Source organism: Urocitellus parryii, chromosome 6, assembly GCF_045843805.1.
Source record: "Urocitellus parryii isolate mUroPar1 chromosome 6, mUroPar1.hap1, whole genome shotgun sequence".
NCBI lineage: Eukaryota > Metazoa > Chordata > Mammalia > Rodentia > Sciuridae > Urocitellus > Urocitellus parryii.
In genome coordinates, this window is record NC_135536.1 from 146,124,718 (window position 1) to 146,147,319 (window position 22,602).

Sequence of the window (22,602 nt, forward strand, 5' to 3'; positions counted from 1 at the left end):
AACAGGAAACCAATAACAAAAAGACAATAGGAAAATATCCACATACTTAAAAAATATACTCCCCCTGCCCTGCTGTGCTGGGGATTGAACACTCGACCTTTTGCATGCTATGTAAGTACTCTGCCTGTTTGGAGCTATATCCTTGGCACCAGTTAATACACTTTTAAGTAACCTGCAGGCCACAGGTAATCTCTAGGGAATTTTACAATTGTATATGCTGAATGAAAGTATAACATATCAAAATTTTGAGGATTAAATAGAGTAATACAGGCAGAAAATTTGTAGTGTTAAATGCATATGTTAGAAAAGAAGAAAGGTCCCAAGTCAGCAATCTAAGCTTTTAGCTTTAAGAATCTTGAGAAAGAAGAACAAACCTAATCCAAAGCAAGCTGAATGGAAAAAAAAATAGAGTGGAAATCAATAAAATTTAAGCCAAGAAAGCAGTAGAGGAAAGTAATCAAACCAAAAAATGGTAGTTTTTTTTTTGTTTCTTTCAAAATTTCAATTGGTAAGTCTTAAGTGATGCTGATCAAAGGAAAAAAGACCTGGTTATCAATGTTGAGAATGAAAAAGGGTACCTCACCCCAAAGATACTAGTAGATAAGAAAATACTACAAACAACTGTGTTCTGATTAATTTGATAGTTTGGATTAAAAGGGCAAATTTCTTGAAAAATACAAACTATCAAGGAATTACTAAGTGCAACAGTAAAGAAATAGTTAACCTGAATGCTAAATATTTGTAAAGCAATTGAAGTGCTAATTTTAAAGCCTTATAAAGGAGAAAATTTTCAAACCAATTCAGTTTTGCTAGCAAATTCTACCACACTTTTGAGGAAGACATAATACCAATCCCAAACAATCTCTTTCAGAAAAAACAGAAGAGGCAGACATACTTCCCAATTCATTTTAAAGCCAGAATTACCTTAATAAAAAACCAGAATCAAGGTAATATAAGAAAAGGCAACTACAGACCAGTTTCCCTCATGAACTCTAGACGTAAGTCAAAAAGACATTAGTTAGTAAATAAATTCAGCAACATATAAAAGGGTAATATATCAAGTGGGTTTCATCTCATGAATGCAAGGGTGATTTCTATATTTGAAAGTTCATCAGTATAACCCACCATGTTACAGGATATGACATTTATTCATGATATTAAATGAACACAACTCATCAAACTAGAAGGGACCTTAACCTAATAAAGAGCATCTGCTGAAATCTTAACAAGTAACACTAGTAGGGGGAGGTGGTTAGTCTTTTATTAGTATTAAAAGATATAGGCAGTGATTTTTTTTATCACCACTGAAGTCTTAGCTAGTATAGTTAAGCAAGAAAATTAAATACAGTGCATACATACTAGGAAAGAAGAAATTGAATCATCTGAAGATTCAGTTTTTGATATAGAAAAGCATGAAGAACATACAAAAAAAATCTGAGACCAGTCAGTCAGTTCAGCAAGGTCATGGGGTACAAAGCCAGTATACAGAAGTCTATTGTATTCTTAAATCACCAGTGAAAAATTGAAATTCAAAGTTTAAAATAGCACCCCACTCCCCCAAAAGGGAAGGAAATGGGTAAGTACAAATGTAACAAAATATATGCAGTTTGAAAACTAAAAAACACAACCTAAATTAATAAATCATATTAATGGATTAGAAAACTCAGTATTGTTAAGATGTCAATTCTTCCCATATTGTCTATTAATTAAACACAATCCCAATCAAGATCGCAAGAATTTTTTTTTTATTTTTAGAAATCAGTGAGCTAGTTCTGAAATATTTTTGGAAAGGCAACAGAACCATAACAGCCAAAACAATTTTTAAAAAGAAGAAAATAAGACACTTCGTGGTTTTAAGACCATCTGTAAAGCTGTAGTAATTCAGAATGTGTAGTGTTGGCAAAAAACTGGGTACATGGATAAGTGGACAGTAGAGACCTGTATGAATATACATTCAGCTGTTTTATGGCAAAGATAGTAAGACAGTTCGGTGGAGAAAAAATAGTCATTACAGCTAATGGCATTGGAATACTTCAATATCCAGATGCAAAGAAAAAAAAACTTGGCACATGCCTATAAAAAAAAGGATTCAAAATGGATCATTGACCCAAATTTAATGCATGAAACTAAAAATTATGGGACAAACCCATAAACAGCAAAAGAATAATCCATAAAGTAAAAAATGGATATATCAGAATTTGTGAGAATTTAAGTTTTGCTCTGTGAATGGCACTGTTCAAAAAATAAAAGCACAACCTACAAATTAAGAGAAAATATTTATAAATCACATGTCCAAATAAAGGGCTTGTGTATAATGCACTCTTAAAACTCAGCAATGGAAAATATACAACCCAGTTTTTTAAATGGGCACAAGATCTCTTTTTCCACAGTGCTGGTGATCAAACCCAGACTTGTGCATGCTAAGCAAGCTCAGTACCACTAAGCTACACCCCCATCAACAAAATCTTAACAGATATTTCAAAAGAAGGTATATAGATGGCAAATAAACATGTGCTTAATACCATTAGGGAAACAAAAATTAAAACCACTTGTTAGAAAGGCTAAAATTATAAAACTAAAAATGCTGCTGGAAATGCAGAGTGATAAGAACTCTCCTAAATTCCTTCTTGGAGTGCAAAATGATAGAACCACTTTGGAAAAGAATTTGGTAGTTCTTTATGAAGTTAAATATATATTTGCTATATAACCCAACAATCCCACTCCATAGGTAAATCCAAGTGAACTTAAAACTATGCTTATGTAATAACCTGTATTTTTTCATAATTGAGAAAAACTGAGAATAACCCATATTTCCTTCAACAGATGAGTGGATATACACACTTTGGTTTCATCCAGACAAAGGACTACTACTCAGCAATAAAAAGGAAGGCACAACAATAGATAAATCTTAAATGAGTTTTGTTAACTGAAAGAAGCCAGATCCAAAAGGATACCTAGGGTGTGATTCCACTTACATTCATTCCAAAAAATGCAGAACAGCTCAGTGGTTGGGAGTGTGAGAGAGGCTGACTACAAAGGAATAGTATGGAATATTTGAGATGATGGAACTACTTTATATGAGATTGTGGTGTTAGCTATGAGTCTGCATTTGTTAAAACATAAAACTTGTACATTACAAGAGTGATTTTTATCAAATGGAATCAAATAAATCAGGACTAATGGAATGCAAACTGTGACACATGAAAATAAGTATATTACAAATTAATGACTGTGTGATAACAAAGGAACTGAGGAAGAAAGCTGGTTTAAGTAACTTTGGAAACTGTTTTGATTGGATACTGTAAGGATAGAGAACAAAAACATTGTAGTAAATCATAGTAGAAAGTAAATCTGAGACACACACAGATAGTGAATATAGCAGATATGTGGAATCAGGTTTCTCTGACTGGACAAAAAGTTACATATAAGCAAGAGGGGTAAGGGTTGAGGAAGTGAGAAATAAACCCTCTTTCTGGGGTGTAGTTGAAAGTTTCAGTATGAGCTTACCTTTTTAAACATATAGATAGATATAGAAATACAGATGTTACATACATACACATTAATATGTATCATATATTTTCTAGTTCTGTCTACTGAGAAGTCCTTGAAATATGGCACCCAGTAAATAAGTATAACTAGCACTCAGATTTTACTTTCTAAACACCATTTCTTTAATTCAGGGAACCAGGCCTCCTTAAAGAAGTAGTTGATTGGTAGACCTGGTATGTGAACTACAAGATGAGCAAAAGGCACTAAAGAATAAGTGCATGTCAAAAGGTCACAGGAGGGCTAGAGATAGAATGCTTGCCTCTTATACACAAGGCCCTGGGTTCAACCCCCAGCACCACAAAAAAAAAAAAAAGAGGGGCGGTGTCACAGGAGACACCTTCCCAAAAGAACTCCCAAAGCCTCAAAACTAGAACACTTGAGTAACAGAATAACAAATTACAAAATTACGAGTCATCTATGTATTTATATTCCAAGGGATGACAAATATTGAGTTCATTATTGATATAAGTGAATGATTGAATAAATAAATAGTGAAGTGACAACTCTTCCTTAGAGAGAAATTAGTATAAGTAGAAAGAATAAGACAAATAATAAATCACTTTTACAACATCACAGTGCAATGATAATTGTTTCAGGCAAGGCCAGTCAATAAGAGCTGCAATTAGTGGGCAGAAGTTAAGATGAAACACAGTATTTACATGGCTTCAAAATGTCTCTTCCCCAATAAATATTTGTTTCTTACAAAGGAAAAATAGTGATTTAATACTGGAGAATCCTGAAAGAAGCTACCATGTTAAGTAGAGGATCAATACTAACTTCACTGGTAATGAGACAAAAAGACACATGCTTTCCAGTATAGTGTGCTAAGAATAAGAAGGTCATATATCTCAGTGGTATTCTTCTATTAGTCTGTATCTTCTAACAATGAATAAGTATAAGACAAACCTTGTTCAGAGACATTCTACAAGATAACTGAATAGTATTCTCCAGAAGTTCAAGGTCATGGAAAATAACAAGGAAATACTAAGGAACTATTACAGAACAGATTGAGACTAAGAATACATGATAACTAAAAGCATGTGGGATCCAAGGTCTGATCCTGGGTCAGAAAAAGGTCATAGGTTAAAAAAAAAAAAAAAAAAGGTGAAATACAAGTAAAATTCAAAGCTTTAAATAGTGCTGTCTTTTTAACATTAGTTTCAACAATTGCATTGTGTTTCTTTGGAATATTAACCTTGGAAGATGTTGAGTGAGGTGTCTGAAGGGAACTCTCTTTGCTCCCTAATTCTAAAATTATTTTAGAATAAAATATTCAACATACATATAGACATAACAAATAAATATGTCCACAAAAGGAGCCACTGGGGGCAAGGAATGGCATTTAGGATGGCCATTTGGCTCACCTTTCAGAAGAAACTGGTCATGCAGTACCTACTACTTACTATCTTTCAGAAATACAAAATTTTAAAAAAGGTTTCACTTAAGGCACAGAAATGTGTAATGCAAGAATTATTAGTAAACTGAAAAGTTTAAAGATGAAACTACATTTAGACTTTGAGAAACTGCTTAATAAAATTATTTCTGGGTTTTGTTTGTTATTTTTCCCTGTCAGGCATTAAACTCAGAGGCACTTAATCACTGAGCCACATCCGCAGCTTGTTTATTTTTTATTTTGAGACAGCATCTCTCTAAGCTGCTTAGTGCCTCACTAAGTTGCTGAGGCTGGCTTTGAACTTGTGATCCTCTTGCCTCAGCCTTCTGAGCTCTGGGATTATAGGCATGTGCCACAGTAGCTGTTTCAGTGAAAAAGAAATTATGAAGCATTTCTACAGAGAACTACAAAACTTGCCACAAAACTATTTACCCTTTTATCCCTGAAGGTTAAAGTGAAAACTACATATTTTACACACACACACACACACACACACAGCCATAGTGTTTGATAGTGTTTTGATCTGTATCTTGTAGTTGGAGATGCATAATGATTATGTATGACAAAGTAGCTGAAAAGTATTTTACTCACATTTGAAATAGTAATTACAGGCCACATGATTGTTTTGCAGAGTAAATAATCAGCCTCTTTCCTATTTCATCCCATTCATTTGCAGAGAAACCTGCTTCAAGATTAGGGCTTCATGTATTAGTAATGCCCAAGGACACATTTTTACAGATTGAGAGAGAATTGGTTAACAATTCAAGTAAAATGAGAAGAAAATAATGAGTAAACTGCTTCAAGCATATTAATATTTTATAAATGTTTAGAAGAAAAGGAACAAATGTTTCCTATTCATAGCTTATATCAGTTCATTTCTTCTCCAGCCTGATTTTCATACACACACACACACACACACACACACACACACACACACACACACAGAGTTTTTCTCCACTACAATTATTTTGTTCACATGTACACTATTATTTGCAAATAATAAGCATAAAAATCTGTTAAATTTATTAACAAATATTTGAGTTCCTGTTGTTTCATAACATCATGTTAGCTACTATGGAAAGTAAAGCACACCATAATTTCTGCCTACCAGGGAGCACAGAATCTAGCAGGAGATAGATAGACATGTGTGACCAGGTGGGGTAGTAATAGGAGGATTCAGATGTAAGTATATTCTTTAGAGTTCCAAATGTAGACTGCTGTCACAATTAGCAACCTTTTTAAATGTCACAGGAGTGTGGTCATTTGTAAGAGAGGCCAACATAAGAGCAGACTGAGATGGCAGTGGGGTGGGGGTGCTTTAAATCCGGGCCCTAGAGAATTTAAAAGAATTTTCTAGTCTTTTGAAAAATGAACTCAAGTAGAGAGACAGCAAGTAATTTGTATTTCTATTTGTTGTATATGTAATCATCTCTGGAGAATTACAGACAACTTCTAGTGTCTGTGTTTTTCTAAAGTAATTCTTTGTTTTGAGTGCCATTGGTCTTAGTTAACTCTCTTATCCCTCTTATGTGCCGAGTACAGTCGGAGGAAGAGGAATTGGAGTTGGTGAGTGCGGGTTTCTGCTTGAAGGGAGTTGAAAAAAATGTAGAAAGTACTAATTCTCTTAAATGTTTTTTATCTAACCAATGTTCCTTTGTTACACAGATTTTTTCTTTTTATTAAAACACTATTCAAACACTTTGAACCACAAAAGCAATCTGCTAGTACTATACACTCTGTTTTTTTCTATTGAAAATTGTATATGTTGACTCATTTTATTGGTTCGAGGGAACATTGAATAGAGCTTTTAAAAAACAGCTGTCCATGAGCACAGGACAGTGTTAAACATTTTTAAAGGAAAGATACAAAATGCCTTATATAGCTCTCCAAATTATTAAAAATATTTTTAGAAAATGACTTCACCCTCAAAGTTCCTCAGATTGTAACACACAGTCTTGTGTTATTTCTCTTTCTTTCAAAAAGATTACATCATTTTTGGTGAGGTCACCTTTTTCAGAGTTGGAATTATTTCATCCTGCGTGAGAGGATCTGAACCACAAGGGGGTTCCCTGTTTACTAAAAGGAATATCTGTAATTGAACATACACAAATTTACTTTTCTATCAGAAGATACTCTATTTTTAAAAGCGGCTATTATCTTACCCCCCACCCCCCCAAAAAAAACAAACGTTTTATCTTGGCTTTTCCTCTAGATAATAAACTTAAATAAAAATAACTTGCAGTTGATTTGTTTCTTCTTTGGGACCTAAATCCCAAACTACACAGAAGTAATCATATGCATTCAAAGTCAGCTGCTGATTAGTTGTCTCTGATTAAAGGGAAATAAAAACTTGAAAGTGTTCAATTCTTAGCATGGATAGGGGTTAAGACTGCATGAGAGCATGGGGTAAAGGCATCATTTGGTTTTGTTTGCATTTGTTATTACCTGTTTAAGCATGCTCTTGTGTTTTGCAGTTTGTTTTCTTTTTAAATAAGGTTGTCTATGCTCAGTCCTTAAAATGAGATCGTTCTTTATTTAGCATTGTGATCACTCAGTTTGGATTTGTTTTTGTGTCTGTTAAGTGAAACCCAAGTTTGTTGTGAATGTGATGTTAGGTTATATTATGAATATCTTTTGGTTAAATACTTATTGATTTAATACTTATTAGCAAGTAAAAGTTATAATTCAAACATAAATAATTCATCTTAAATTAGACCTGTTTACACTTATGACAGTGTCCTAAATGCTTCCATGAATTATCTAGCACTATGTTGCCCTCTAGTGGTTGTGAAAGTCATTTACTCAGAATCAAATCCCATTGAGATAAAGAGCTTTGATGGATAGAAACAATATATGGCAAGGTTATTGTTATCCCCTGCCTTTGAAATCATGCCAGGAGATTGCCATAGAGGTGAAACCATAGAGTGATGAGGTAGCCCATACCATACCCCTCATACTGTATTCTTTCATCTCATTTGGCTTACAGACCAAATATTAGAGAACAAATTAAGTCCAAAGAATGTCCCTGTCTCAAAAACCTAAAATACTAATTTGATGCCAAGACTAAAATATATTCCCGATTGTCATACATTAACTTTCCACCTTCCTTAAATAAGTGCACATATAATTACAGAATCTCAGAGATGAACTTCCAAAGGCTTTAAAATATAGAAATAATGAAATGTAAGTCAAAAAGACATGACCAAAAAATGTCAATAGCCATTCATGTTCTTTAAAACTTAAGCAAATTCAGACTCTTAAAACTTAATTCAAAATTTAGAGTTTTATATGTCAAAGTCAAAACAGTCAGAAATACAATCTGTTAGAATTAGAAAGTTGTTCAAATTGGTTTGAGCTCTATAATATTATCATGGGTGACTTTGACTCTGGGACCTGTACTAAGGACTTTAGCTGGTGAGAACCAGGCTACAGAGTTCCTTTAGAAGCCTTGCAATTCTAGAACAGCTTTACCTCATAACAGCTCTAGTAGAATAGCTGGACGGGAGAAATAAATATATTTGTCCTTTTTTTAAGATCAACACTGTGTAGAAGATTGATTATAGGGGATTTCTGGGATAATTTAAAGATACTGTCTAACATGTCTGTAGTACTTCAGTTCCCAAAGCACTTTTAACATTGCTTCATTTGATTGTCACAATAGCATTTGCAAGGCAAAAGTCGGACAAAGATTGCTTTATTCCTGTGTGACAAAGTTAGAGGTTCAAAGTAGTTAAATGATTAATCCAGTCTTACGATGTGGTAAATGTAGGACCAACACTCAGACAGTACATCCACACACAGTGTGGCCATCCTGATATCTTCTAACTTAGGATAAAAACTATGAACTAAAAAGAGATTAACTGAGATCTAGAGCTTTATCAAATGATCATTTTTTCACATACCTAGATTTAGCCAAAGGCCTGCAACTTATGTGTCTTTCTGAAAATAGTGATAGACAAAACCAAATAACATTCTGATCCTTTAGAATCTAAAGACACTGAATTATACTTTTGCTGGTATGGTTTAGACCCTAAATAACAAATGCCATATTATAACTTCATTTATAAAAAACATAAGTTGAAGTTGTGCTTTGGCCTCCCGCATAGTAACAATGTGGAGTCTAAATTCTGTTCCTCTCATCCTTGATTTCAGAAAAATATTACTTTAAGTCACAGTGGGGAGAAGCTAATGCTATCATACTCCTACCCATAGAAGACAATAACCTTAAACTAACTTGATTATTTAATAGTTAATTTTTTTGTTCATTCCCAATGTAGATAAAATACTATGTAGAAGCAGTCAGCAATCATTTAATATTGCTCCATTCACAACCCTTTTAGCAGTTCTTTAAAAACTTTCTACTCAGAGCATCTCCTTTTAGCAAACTGAAGAGATAAATATCTGAATCTGCTGTTAAAAAATAGGTCATCTGCAGGATCAGTTGGAAGGAAAGATGCACTTAGAAAGCCATGTCTTCAAACCATACATCAAATGTAAATGCTACAAAGAAAAGTATTTTTGATCCCTGTACTCATGAACTTATAATTTTTAATATACAAATGACTTTTGCTATCATCAGCTGCTTAAAATCAACACATTTCACTTTGGGTACCCTGACAGTGTCTGTAATGACATCAGGTTCTCATTATGCTAACATATTAATGTGTTATCACCCATAAGGTAAGTTTTTATTTTAAGGATATGCCTCTGGCATTAATAAACTGGAGAGAGAAGGTGAATAATTAATGTAAAAATAGGTCATTTAAAATTAAATATATAGTTACTCCCATTAGTATCCTTAAGGTTTTCATATCATCACTGCTTTAGAAAATAACATTCAGATAAAACTGTGAAAAGTGTCACATTTAAATTGAAAGTTATTTTTAAAATATGAAGTATGAACATAAATACCACATAATAACACTTTTTATTTTTCTCATCTCTCACAGAATACCCAGAGGATAAGCAGTTCTCAAGCCACTCAACCTCTTGCTACCCCAGTCGTGTCTGTGACAACCCCAAGCTTGCCTCCACAGGGACTTGTGTACTCAGCAATGCCAACAGCCTACAACACTGGTGAGTTTCTGTGCCTTTTCTTTGCTTTTATTTCTTTGTTTTGTGATCCACGTGTGCTTGTGATTTTTTAAAAAGTATATTTGCTGAAATAAATTTATCCCTGTTTTTTTAGATTCAGATTTTGATATTGTTTTAAAAATGCTAGTCTTGAAAAAGTCACAGAAAATACATTGATAGTAAAATGAGCTGAATAAATTATTTTATTTCTCCAATGTGAATTTTTACTTGCCTCTGACAAACAAACAAACAAACAAAGAGCTATTATGAAAATGTGGTAAGCATCCAGCCAAGGAGCAGGTAATAGCCACCTGTTGCCTAGATATTTTTTTATATAGTTTTTTGCTACAGAATCTCTCGCTTCCAGGCTTTTAAAATTAGATGTTTGCCTTCATGCTGTTAAACTGCTTTGGGAAGACCATCAATCCCTTGGGGATGTGGCAGGTGCTTAGCTGTGGCCTGCAAGCCTGTAACCACTAGTTTGGTCTGTGTCATTTGTGCCTAAGGGGCAAAACAAGGTCATTTATCATTTCTCCTCACAGCTACTGAGAGGAGCTTTTCACTCATTTGTGTTTATTTGGACATTTCCATCTTAAAATACCCTAATTTGGGAGTCTGTTAGAAAAGTTCAAGAATATCACAGTGATGGGAAGGGTGCTTTTAGCCATACAAGCTATATGGAAAACCTGGTCTGCAGCAGGTTTCATTAAGATTTGCTATTTTAAGGAGGGGAGAAAGTGCATGTAGTGTTACTTTCTCCCCAGCTGAGCCAAACACCTGTTGTTTAGAAGGAAGGCAGGCAGTAAATTACATCTTGCCCCCTTATCCAGAGACTGCAATGCATGAAAGTTATTCTTTTATGATTTTCGTAAGTAGACTGTGTTAAAGATCATCTAATTTTAGACTTCAGGGTAAAACACTTTGGTGCCCTGCTTTCATCCTGCTGTCTGGAGGCAGAACAATTGATACATTTAAATGCTGCTTTAATTTGCAGTACTAGTTTTATTAAAATAAACATCTTTTAGAGGTTTTGTTAAAAAGCTTTGTAGAAATGTCCATTACCTTTCAACAGTCAGTATGGGGTGGGGGGGTGGAAGGAAATCTATCAACTAAAAACCAACCTAGTGTCTGTAAATTATAGCAAATTATTTATGTCTTGCACAGAACAGGTTCCAGATTAAAGCCAGGGATTGAGCATTCATAGAAATTATGTTTCATTACATTAATCACTTGTTATTTGAGAGATGCCATGTGACAAATTCTATATCTTCTCTCTCAAGTTTATTCTAGATAAGGAAAGGGGACAACCTAAGCTGATAACCATGAAGGGGAAGTCCCGAGTTTTTGTGGTTTCTAGTTAATACTCCAGGGTTGAGAAGATACAGGAAGAGAGAGCTCAAGAGGCTAGATGCCCAGGGGAGTGTTAGCTGAGAAGGTGAAACTTGGACTGGGACTGGGTGTCAAAGTTAGATTGCAGTTTATTGAGCATTTCATTACAGGTTTTTTAGTATACTTAGAGATTCCACTGTACTTATTTTTAGAAATGCCAATAAGTTAGAAAGAATTCATATACATATATATTTTACATATAATAAATATTCTTAAATATTGAATATATATTCACACATACACACACACTCTAAAGTCTCACAGGGATTAACAGTGTATAAAAATGAGTCATTTCTCCTTAAAACCATCTGTCACTCTGCTTTAGTCTCATTCCATCTTTTGGCTGACTTTATCTTTGCTCTCTTTCTCAGAATAATTATCCTAACATTACTGTATTATCTTTAACTTATATATCTATTTGCCTTTTTAAACACTTATCCATATTTTATCTTGTTTATTCTATCTTGTATCTTTTTATACATATTTAGTGTCAAACCCAAGTCATACAGTAGGTTAAGGGATAAATAAATGAGCAATTTTTTGAAATAAATGCAAAAACAGTTCTGTGCAAAGGAATTCTACAGAGACATCCTCATACCCATCAATAATATCACTCCCAGCTTCAAGACTTACACTTTGCAAACACTCTGTGGGTACTTATTGTTTGTTATGTAGTATATACTTTGCCAGGTACTGAAAATACCAGAGTCAACTATGGAATTTAGAGTCTGTCAGCATAGAAAGACACAAGGCAAGTAGCTCTAGGAAAGATCTGTTCTAGTTGTGTGAGTGGCCACGTTTTAACTAGAACATGAAAAAGTATGCAGGACTCAGCCAAGCAGGCCAAGGAGAATGATCTCAGGAGAAGGGAGTAGAGGGCTAGCTGACAAGAGTAGAGCCTAGAGGGGTAAGTAGGGATTTGTTGGCTATGTTGTAGGTTTTGGACATTGTCTTAATGAGTGTTGGGAAACCATAATTTTTTTTTAGAGAGAGAGAGAGAGAGAGAGAGAGAGAGAGAGAATTTTTTTTAATATTTATTTTTTTTTAGTTATTGGCGGACACAACATCTTTGTTTGTATGTGGTGCTGAGGATCGAACCCGGGCCGCACGCATGCCAGGCGAGCGTGCTACCGCTTGAGCCACATCCCCAGCCCATAAAATTTTTTAAGTAAAGGCATGTCATGATCACATTTGTTGTTTTAAAAAAATCACTTTGTCTACAGTGTCCATCGTGGCAAAATGAATGCCAGGTAACCACACAAGACTAGTAGAGTGAGGGCTGGGGATGTGGCTCAAGCGGTAGCGCGCTCACCTAGTGTGCGTGCGGCCCGGGTTCGATCCTTAGCACCACATACCAAAAAAAAAAAAAAGACTAGTAGAGTGACCCAGGAATGGTTACTGGGGATTTGGACTAGAGTGGTGACAGTAAAGACAGTGAAATCTGGACAGGCCTAGATACAGTAGATAGCAATTGACCAGACTTGATGGTTGATGGTGGGTTTAAGAGAGAAGAGAAGCAGCAAGGATAACACCCGCAGGTTTCCGGCATAAACCTCTAGGTGTATATTAGTGCCATTTAACAAGGTATGGAGCATAGAAGAAAGAGAAGGTATTAGAGAAAAACTTGAGCCATGTCAAATTTGAGGTGTTTGAAGAAGCATCCAAGAAGACAAGTCAAGTGGGTCATTGGAAGGGCTGGCAGTTCAAAAGAGAACTGTGGACTAGAGGGTCACTGGGGCAGGCATCAGTGTGCCAAGCTCCCTTCCCTGCAGCCTCTGTGGGGATGGCTGAGACAGTCTTAGAGCATATAGAACAAGTATTGGTTCTACCATAAACCTGAGCACCTCAGCTCAGTTCCTTTTTAAAAAATGTTAATTCACTAGAAAGACCAACTTTTTAAAATCCCTCTCTTGAGACATGAGAAAGAAGTTAAAAGTAGAAGTGTTTGCTACCGCTCTGTAGAACCAAATGGAAAAAACAAGTGTTTATAATGGACTGAAATAACTCTTCATGTGAGTAATAACTCATGTCCTAAGTTTTGGTCACAGTAATTATGATGGAAACATTCATATAAAATGAGCTATATATTATATTCTTGTAACAAGAAAAGTTGGGTTTTTTTATGAATTTGAGATGATTTTGCATGTAGTGAGGGAACTGTGACATTCCTGGTACAAAAGCACTAATTATATGATGATGCATTTAATGTCTGTGACACTAAGCTTGACAACCATGAGCAGGGATTCTATGTCTTTCCTGTTCTTTGTCCTTCATCAAGAATTGCTGATCCAGATTCAATATGGGAGAGCTCAGAGTTTCTCTTTGTTCCAAAGGGTAGTGGCAGGTATATTTATTTTAAATAACAGTTATATAGGAATAGTCCAGCATAGCAATCTTGTCTTCCTTTATAGATTACTCACTGACCAGCGCAGATCTGTCAGCCCTGCAAGGTTTCAACTCCCCTGGAATGCTGTCTTTGGGGCAGGTGTCAGCCTGGCAGCAGCACCATCTAGGACAAGCAGCCCTCAGCTCTCTTGTGTGAGTACTAGAAATCTTCCCTGAACTTTTACGCCTGGCCTGCAAACACTCTTTTTGTGTCAGTTAAAGTCTTTTACTCTGTAGACTCTCTTGTGAATAATCCTACAGTGGTTCTTTTTTTACGTGGACAGAAATGTTGGGAGAAAATATTTTCTTAACATGCTCTAGACAATAGCTTGGATATGAAGCAAAGCACAGGCATTCCTTGAAAGGATTCAGGGAGCAAGGCCTTTCCTTTCAGACACTCTGAGGTAAATCAGCTGGTACCCAAGGGGATTTCAAGGCACAGATGCCACCACATGTACCCCTTTCTACCTGCTGATTGATGAGTCAGCTGCCTACTCCCATCCTGCTTCCCAACATCTGCCTCTGATTCCACTGCTTAAGGAAGGCAGCTTGAAAGCATTTGAGCTTACATCATTCCTTTCCCTCTTTTTGCTTTGATGGCTGGAGAAAAGGAAGATGAGTTGTGTCTTTTGCTTTCTTCCTGAATCTTGGGGGAAGAAAAACAGGGCTGGGTAGCCTGTATATGCATTAGACTCCATAGGATTTATGTGTGAGTGATCTCCCAATGTACATACCCTACCTCATTCACAAAGAGAACATTTCTTATGAACTGAGTGTGAAGATAAATGTGAAGAAGCATCAGTCTCATGCCCAGAAGAGATGAGACTCCTTGAGTAGTAGGTAGAAGGAACAGGGCTTGGTAGAGTTAGCATGACAAGTACGCCCATTAAGCAGGTGGAGGAGAACAGTAGACCCTGTTGGCTACCTCACACCTGTTCAGAGCAGTAGAGACTATACATACCCTAGCCTACTAACCTCCTTTCAGAAAGTGCCCAGAGGACCTGAGCCCAGGAAACCCATTCCTCTTGAGATCCGAAAGAAGTCCACAAACATATTGTTATCAGTAATCATCTTGAGAACCAAATCACAGGAAAAGGAGTGGAGTATCTTAGGGAATTTTTTTTCCCCTCCACAACTGGCCCTCAGACCTAATCCTAAACTAAAACACTAAAAACAGCCCTGAAGCTGGGTGTGGCAGTACATACCTTTAGTCCTAACTACAAAGGAAGATGAGGCAGGAGGATTACTTGAGCCCAGGGGTTTGGGGCCAGCCTGGGCAACACAGAAAGACACCATCTCAAAAAACAAAAATCAAACAAAAAAAAAGCAAAAAATAAAAAATAAAATAAAATAAAAAGCAAATAGAAAAGAAACACAGATGTGAGGAAAAGTCTCTATACATCCTCTTGTACCAATCTGAGTGAGTTCATCAGCCTTTCTAAGACTGTTTTCTTTTCTGGAAAATAAAAATGATATGATTTATATCTCAGAGTTGTGGAAGAGATGAGATGTTGTGCTATCACAGGGCCAGAGTAGAAAAGATACCAAGGAGGCATCGAATAGAATTTAGTGTGCCATTTTCCTCTTTTTGGACCACACACAACATTAGACACTGAAATTGTTTTGCAAACTTCAGCTGCAAAAATACCACAGTGGTAGATAGTAGAAGTGAGAAATGTTAAGAACCCAATGTACTATTTCTTTCTTCCTGGAGAGAGGTGATTTCTTTTTGTACCATATACTAAAGGAGATGAGCAAAACCAGCCTTGGGGAATTCTGACAGGATTTCAGACCTTGGGTTGTTTCATTCAGTCATTGTCTTCAGTATCATTTTGTAAGTTATGCTGATACACTCACAAACCATCTCACTTCTCTTTTTTTTTTTTTTCCCCTCAGTGCTGGAGGGCAGTTAACTCAGGGTTCAAATTTATCCATTAATACCAACCAAAACATCAACATTAAATCAGAACCGATTTCACCTCCCCGGGACCGAATGACCCCATCAGGCTTCCAGCAGCAGCAGCCACCACAGCAGCAGCCACCACAACCCCCACAGCCCCAGCCCCGGCAGGAAATGGGGCGCTCCCCTGTGGACAGTCTGAGCAGCTCAAGCAGCTCTTATGATGGCAGTGACCGAGAAGATCCACGGGGTGACTTCCATTCTCCAATTGTGCTTGGCCGACCCCCAAACACTGAGGACAGAGAAAGCCCTTCTGTAAAGCGCATGAGAATGGATGCTTGGGTGACCTAAGGCTTCCAGGCTCATGCTTGTACTTTGTGTTACTGCAGTGAACTGCCCTACATATCTAAATTGGTAAATAAGGACATGAGTTAAATATATTTATATGTACATACATACATATATATTCCTTTGCATATATATGTATGTGGGTGTGAGTGTGTGTATGTGTGGGTGTGTGTTGCATACACAGAATCAGGCACTTAACCTGCAAACTCTTGTAGGTCTGCAAATGTGTGTCCCATGGCAGACAAAGCACCCTGTAGGCACAGACCAGTCTGGCATTTCCTTGGACTACTTGTTTCGTAAGATAACCAGTTTTTGCAAAGAAATGTGTACCCATATATAATTCTCCCACACTAGCTTGCAGAAACCTAGAGGGCCCCCTACTTGTTTTATTTAACTGTGCGGTGACTGTAGTTACTTCAGAAAAAAATGCTTTGTAGAACAGAGCAGTAGAAAAGCAGGAACCAAGAAAGCAATACTGTACATAAAATGTCATTTATATTAATTACCCAACCTGGCATGGGTCTCTGTTGCAAATGGGTGCATGGGAAAGGGCTGTTGATATTAAAAAACAAACAAAAAACACAAAAAAGCCCCCACACATAACTGTTTTGCACGTGCAAAAATGTATCGGGTCAAAGAAGTGATCTTTAGGTAATAAAAAAGAGAGGGTAGAAAATACGCATGAGATATTCAGAAAATACTAGCCTAGAAATATAGAACATTAACAAAATAAAATTAATATATTAAGTTATAATTGGAATACATCAGAAGTTTCTTTTTACATTCATATCTTTAAAAATAAACTGATTTTAGCTCATGTATATTTTATATGAAAGAAAACACCCTTATGAATTGATGACTATATATAAAATTATATTCACTACTTTTGAACACATTCTGCTATGAATTATTTATATAAGCCAAAGCTGTATGTTGTAACTTTCTTTTTTGTTCTTTTTTGTTTGTTTGTTTTTAGAAAATAGCTTTATCTTATTTTAACTTTTTAGATTTATTTTAAGAGGGGAAAAAAACAAACAAAAATATCTTGCAAGCAGAACCTTGGAAAAAAAAAGCCATGAACACTTATTATCTATATGTAAATTAAAAGTTGAGCCAAACTCTTTGTGTATATAGCATCTTAAATATATTATCACATTTGATGTAAGTACCTATGTATTGTATGGTCACCAGATTAAAAAAGTATATTTTTGTGGATTGCCGCCAATTTGGGGGGGAAAGGCGAAGTCCTTATTAAGTAGAGTATTCACTGTTTAATATTTACTATTTTGTTAAATATACTGTACTTTGGATTTTAATTATTAGCCCAGTTTTTTCAGAGGATTGTATAAAGGGGTTTATCCCCTCACTGGTGGTGAATGTGTGATGTTACATTGTAATCTTTGTGCTGTATGGGGTGAGCATCATTATATATTTTATATGTGTATATAAATAGCAAAGTGGCAAAAAAAATGGTGTTAAGTTCATCCTGCATAAATATAAAATGTGCTGTAACAGATTTTATAAGGCATTATTTAAAACTTGCCTTTTGTGAGGAAAAAAGTACAGTAGACAAGATGACCTAATTTAACTAATATTAGAGAAAATGGCAAAATAGTAGATGAGCACAGAGGTTTTATAAGTGGTAAATGATTAGAGAAAAATATTTGTGAGGAAAGGGATCTTTTTTCCTTGACCCTCTAAAAATAGAATGATGCAGCTAGTTACAAAATATACTACCATTATCAACTGTTCTGTGCATTGAAATGACACTCTGGTGTGGGGGAGGAGTTCTCTTATGGTGCAGATCCTTGGCATGACTCTTGCTGTCCTGATTGAAATTAGTGCCACCCTCAGCTTGAATTTTCAACAAGGCCTTATTCTTACAAGAAGACAACTCATTAGTGATAGCAAGTTCATCCGTTTACTGGGCTCGTGCCATGAACAAAATTCAAAGTCCTGTATATCTTTTATTATAAATTTTTAGATACTCCTTGTTCTGAGAAACTCAACAGAAGGGTTTTTAAATCGCTGCTATTTTATATTTTAATACTGAGCAGCTACCTACAATTTTTACTTATATTTTGTTTTTCCCCCCAATTAAGTTCCTTTTGACATTTCCCTCGTCAGCTATTTGTGACAAATCATCAGCCAGATTTCCTGACTGACACATATGTATTAGGTACAGGATAAGCCCGTGGCATTGTCATTCACAGGCCGAGGAATGGAGATTCTACTTTAATGGCAGTTTGGTAGTAAATTTTGGTAGAAGCCAAAAAGGGAGGATGATGTGCTGTCTCCTCTTTTCATTTCAGTTAGGCATTTGGCTCTTATTCAGAAAGGATTAGTTTTTCTTTTAAAGTGTACTTAATTTACCGAACTACATACAGGCACATTTCTTCATAAGGTTATACCTGATAGAAACAAGACAGTCCCCCAATACTGAATTTCCAAGATAATCCTTACCACTTTGTAAACCATTTATAGCTTTGAAAGTGTTAAGTGATCCTTTTGTTATTATTTATGCATGTTCATGAACTTCTGCTGTATATTGGAATAGGAGTTAACACATTCACATTTACTGTCTATTTTCTTGTGTGCCTTATGAGATGGCTTTTCTGACTGTATCTCAATAGTCTTTCTTTCTATGCAGGTTTATAATCAGTACAACTACTGTTTTCTAAAATAATATTACACAAGGCTCGGAGTTTGTATTTAAATTACATTGACCAAGTAACAATGTATTCTGTTTTCAGGAACTGAATATTTGACTGTTAATATTTTTCCCATACGCCCAGTGTGATATGGAGCATATGGACTTAACAGACATGCCTCACCCAGACACCCATGTGTGAACACATCACATCCACATCTCTTGGCAGAAAACAACTAGAGTGGGGAAGACACTAATGGTGTTGTTTTGAAACCAACTTTTCTTACCCTTTTAGACTCACGTGTTTTGTATAAGACACTGTCACAGGACGATTTTGTCCCTTCAGAAGACATATTTTATTACTAAAAAACAAAAACAAAAAAAGCTTAAATTGCACTGGTTAAAGGAAGTTCCCAACAGCTGTACTTCCTTCAGTACTCTAACTGGTACTGCACTGAGACTGAAAGTCACCATTGTATTTACACAGATGGTCCCAACCAAAACTCCATCTTTTGAGCCCTAATTATGTCCATTGTGTTATAGACTAAATCAGGGGTTTGTTCTAAAAGAACAATACATATTTTGCCATTTTAACTGTAAGGACAATTAATAATGCATTAACATAATTTCTGTATTAACCATCATGCGCACAAGAAATACATAGTAAATAAGGAACCTGAAAACTCCTGGCATTGGATCATAAAAAGCTAGATGATTAGAATGTGAAAAAGATTTTACAAATGTAAAACTTTTATTTCTCTGTAGAAACTCTTCACTTTGCTGTGCAAGAAGACACTGCTTTGCTATATTTAAAATGGCTTTTTTAAAAGAGATTTATGTATTTGGTAAATGTTTGTAGTCAACAGTTCACACAAGAAGCTGTACACGGTTTGATCATGTAAAACCGTTTGGCGGCACAAGCTGGACTTTGTTGCCATCCTTGAGATGAACCTTTTAAGAAAAATAAGTTAATCTCAATTTCCCTGAATGTGTTGTTTTTCTTCATTATACAATAAATATTATAGTGAACTTTTTATCAAATGGTTAAGACATTGATAGAGGTTGTTGTAAACTATTTGTCTCCTAAACTCACTCCAGTAAAGATGGACTGGCTCTTACTGTACATCTAGACTCTGTCATGTTTGCCTGGGGAACAATAAGGCGCTGACTTTGCCACCAGGCATCCCCTTCCTCAAAAGCTCTTTCATTTGCCTTACTTTCATAGGATCTTTTTCACCTGCAGGTCCCTTTGCCTTACCTTGAGACATGGTCAGGAAAACTGTCCCAGGACTCACTAGAGGCTTAGGAAGCAGCCAGCCAGCTGGTCCCTCCTTTGCATTAGCTTGGCTGTTCTGATATGGCTGTTCATTGATGCAAACCAATGAAATCCATTCTAGCTCCAATAACTATTCACAGAAAATATCCCAAGTGTGTTGAGGGAATGGATATTGTTAGCACTTCAATCTTAGGCCCCATTTATCTTTAAAGGTTGGGGTGAGGGGTTGAAATGATTTGTCCAAAATACGTACACCATACTGACTGAGAGGCAACAGAAGTCAGGTTAACTTTGGCGTTTCATTTTTAAAAGTGATGCTGTTTATTCCATTATGCTGTTAGGTATTCATCAGTGGTCATCTTTCATGGTCATGATTCAGCTAGAAAATGGAAAAATTATCTAAGTTTGCAGTAGAAAATGTCTTTTTCTCTGTGTCTTCTCAGCTGGCTCCTTGTAGCTGAACAGAGTCGTGGTGTTGAATTAAGTTAAAAGCTAAATTTTTGTGCTGGTTTTATTTGCTGGCTATAGTGGAGTTCTTGTTAGCAGGTTTTGAAAGCTGGTTGAGTCCTGTGACTAAAAATAATCACAGCTGCAGCTACTTAAAATCAATTCACTGTGAGCTCCTAGTCAGCTCCCGTGGGGGCCTTGCTCTATGCTATATCCTGTTTTCAAGCTGATCCTGTGCCTAAGTGGCACCATCTAAGAAAGTAATTTTCATTTTCAGCCCTGCACCAGCTGGAGGACAATAGCCTGCCCCTGTCTGTCTTGTCCAGTGGCTCACAAGAGTCCAGAGTATCACTGTACCAATTAGTTGTGAACTTGTCTGATGTCTTCTCATGATCAGAATAAGGTTGTGGATTTGGGCAAGAATATCACAGAAATGATAGAATAATTTTGATATGTCTTATTACAGGCAATGATGACCTTCATTGTCTGGGTAGGTGCTTTCTACCAGGTTTCTCCACTGTAAAGTTACTATCTTTCCCTTTGTTATTGCTAAATACCTCAGAGATACTTTGAGACTACGCAAGCTTTCCTCAGATTTTCGCCCACTTAAGCATTTTGTCTACAATTGTTGTTAACATGGTAGTTGCCTGTTTTCTTTTACATTTATTAATTAGGATTCTTTTAAGGAACAGCTATCCTTTCTCCCTGCTTATTTAATTTGATTATATATGGACTCATGGATATTTATTATATGGGTTATAATCTGTACTGTCATTTTTTGTTCCTCAGATTGCTTCACCTTTGGCCATTCATAGCTCCATCAGGTAACTCCTGTATTCTTTGGACACACCTGCCTCCCACCCCTTTGACACCATAAGATGTTCCTCACTCATCTTGTGTTTTCCCTCTCCCAGTGCTGTGTCAACCACTTCTTCAAGGACTCCTGGTTTCTTTAATTAGAGAACAATATTTAGAAACCAAGACCTGGGCTCTAAATATGCTCATTGATTTATTAAGATCTTACTGCTTTTAGGCCCTCTCTGCAAACACAGCCTGGAAATGAATGTGGTATGCTCACTCACAGAGAGATACATTAGCATTTCATGAGTCTCTTCAGATTCCCATTCACTACAGGGTTAGTGTACCCTCCTTGCCTTTCCTTATTTATAATGCCTTTCTTTTATGGTAAGAAACCCAGCTCTAGTTACCAACAATCTATTTATTTGTTGAGTTCTAGTATACACATAAAGTCCTTTCAGAATCGCCAACCCATACCTGTGTGAGGAACACACATTTATTAACTACAGAACATGTTGGTGTTTTGTTTACTTTTGGCCTTACACTATTCAGGCAAGAGAATGTTTTCCATGGTTACTTTTAATTCCCAATTTCCTTCAGTGTGGTGGTTATTTATTTGTAATACAGGTAAGCTCATCTGTTGGTGTTTTTATTTTGTTACACTCTCCTTATCATAGTTGGTTTCAGTTATTTGCAGGTGCGGGTATATGAATGATATCTGAAACATTTCTAAGAGAGCTGTGCAGAGCTTCTCAAAGAAATGTCACTCTTCTCACCATTCCATTTTCAACCCCATTTCTCCCACCAACCCTACATTGACAATCAGTTTTTCTAGTTTCTGGTATAATCCTTCCTGTTTGTCTTTTGCACAAATCATCAGCTTTGCTGTTTTCACTTGACAGCATATCTGGAAATGACTCTGCAAAGCATTCAGTTTACAGAAATCCTTGCCATTCTTTCTTATACCTGCATAGTACTCTGTGATGCAGACATACTGTGGTTTACTAAACCATGAACAGGCACTTCTTATTATTTCTAGTATTTTGCTGCTATCATTGACTAGCCTTGTACATATGTATTTTTGTACTTTTAGAAATTTATCTTCAGGGTAGATTCCTAATTGGGATGACTGAGTGAGTGCACTTGTGGTTTTGTACATTTGCATTTTCTTTCTTTCTTTTCTTCTTCTTCTTTTTTTTTTTTTTTTTTTGGTTTCCTCTTTGAAAGTTTATTTTTTAAAAAAAGAAAAAAAACTATATATTTTACATTCACTTCTCAGAACATTTAATGGTACCAGCTAATAATGTTATATAAAAAGCCCACCAGCTGCTTGAAATGGCTGCAATTTTACCATGTTCTGGTATTAAAAATGATTTGAACCCTTTGGGGAAAAA

General features: G+C 35.9%; 1 protein-coding gene across 7 annotated transcripts in view; it reads left to right on the forward strand.

Annotated features, from left to right (window-relative positions):
• Mef2a (myocyte enhancer factor 2A) overlaps positions 1-19,810 on the forward strand; it is a 151,659-nt gene extending 131,849 nt beyond the window's left edge. For 4 of the 7 annotated variants that reach the window (XM_026394703.2, XM_026394704.2, XM_026394705.2 and 1 more), the window contains exons 8-11: positions 6,485-6,508; positions 9,892-10,018; positions 13,816-13,942; positions 15,686-19,810. In XM_026394703.2, the coding sequence (XP_026250488.1) occupies positions 6,485-6,508; positions 9,892-10,018; positions 13,816-13,942; positions 15,686-16,040 (633 nt within the window). In that variant the 3' untranslated portion in view covers positions 16,041-19,810. The remainder of the gene's footprint in view (positions 1-6,484; positions 6,509-9,891; positions 10,019-13,815; positions 13,943-15,685) is intronic. The other 3 variants (XM_077800280.1, XM_026394708.2, XM_026394707.2) reach the window with 1 other exon arrangement.
• The last annotated feature ends 2,792 nt before the right edge of the window (positions 19,811-22,602 follow it).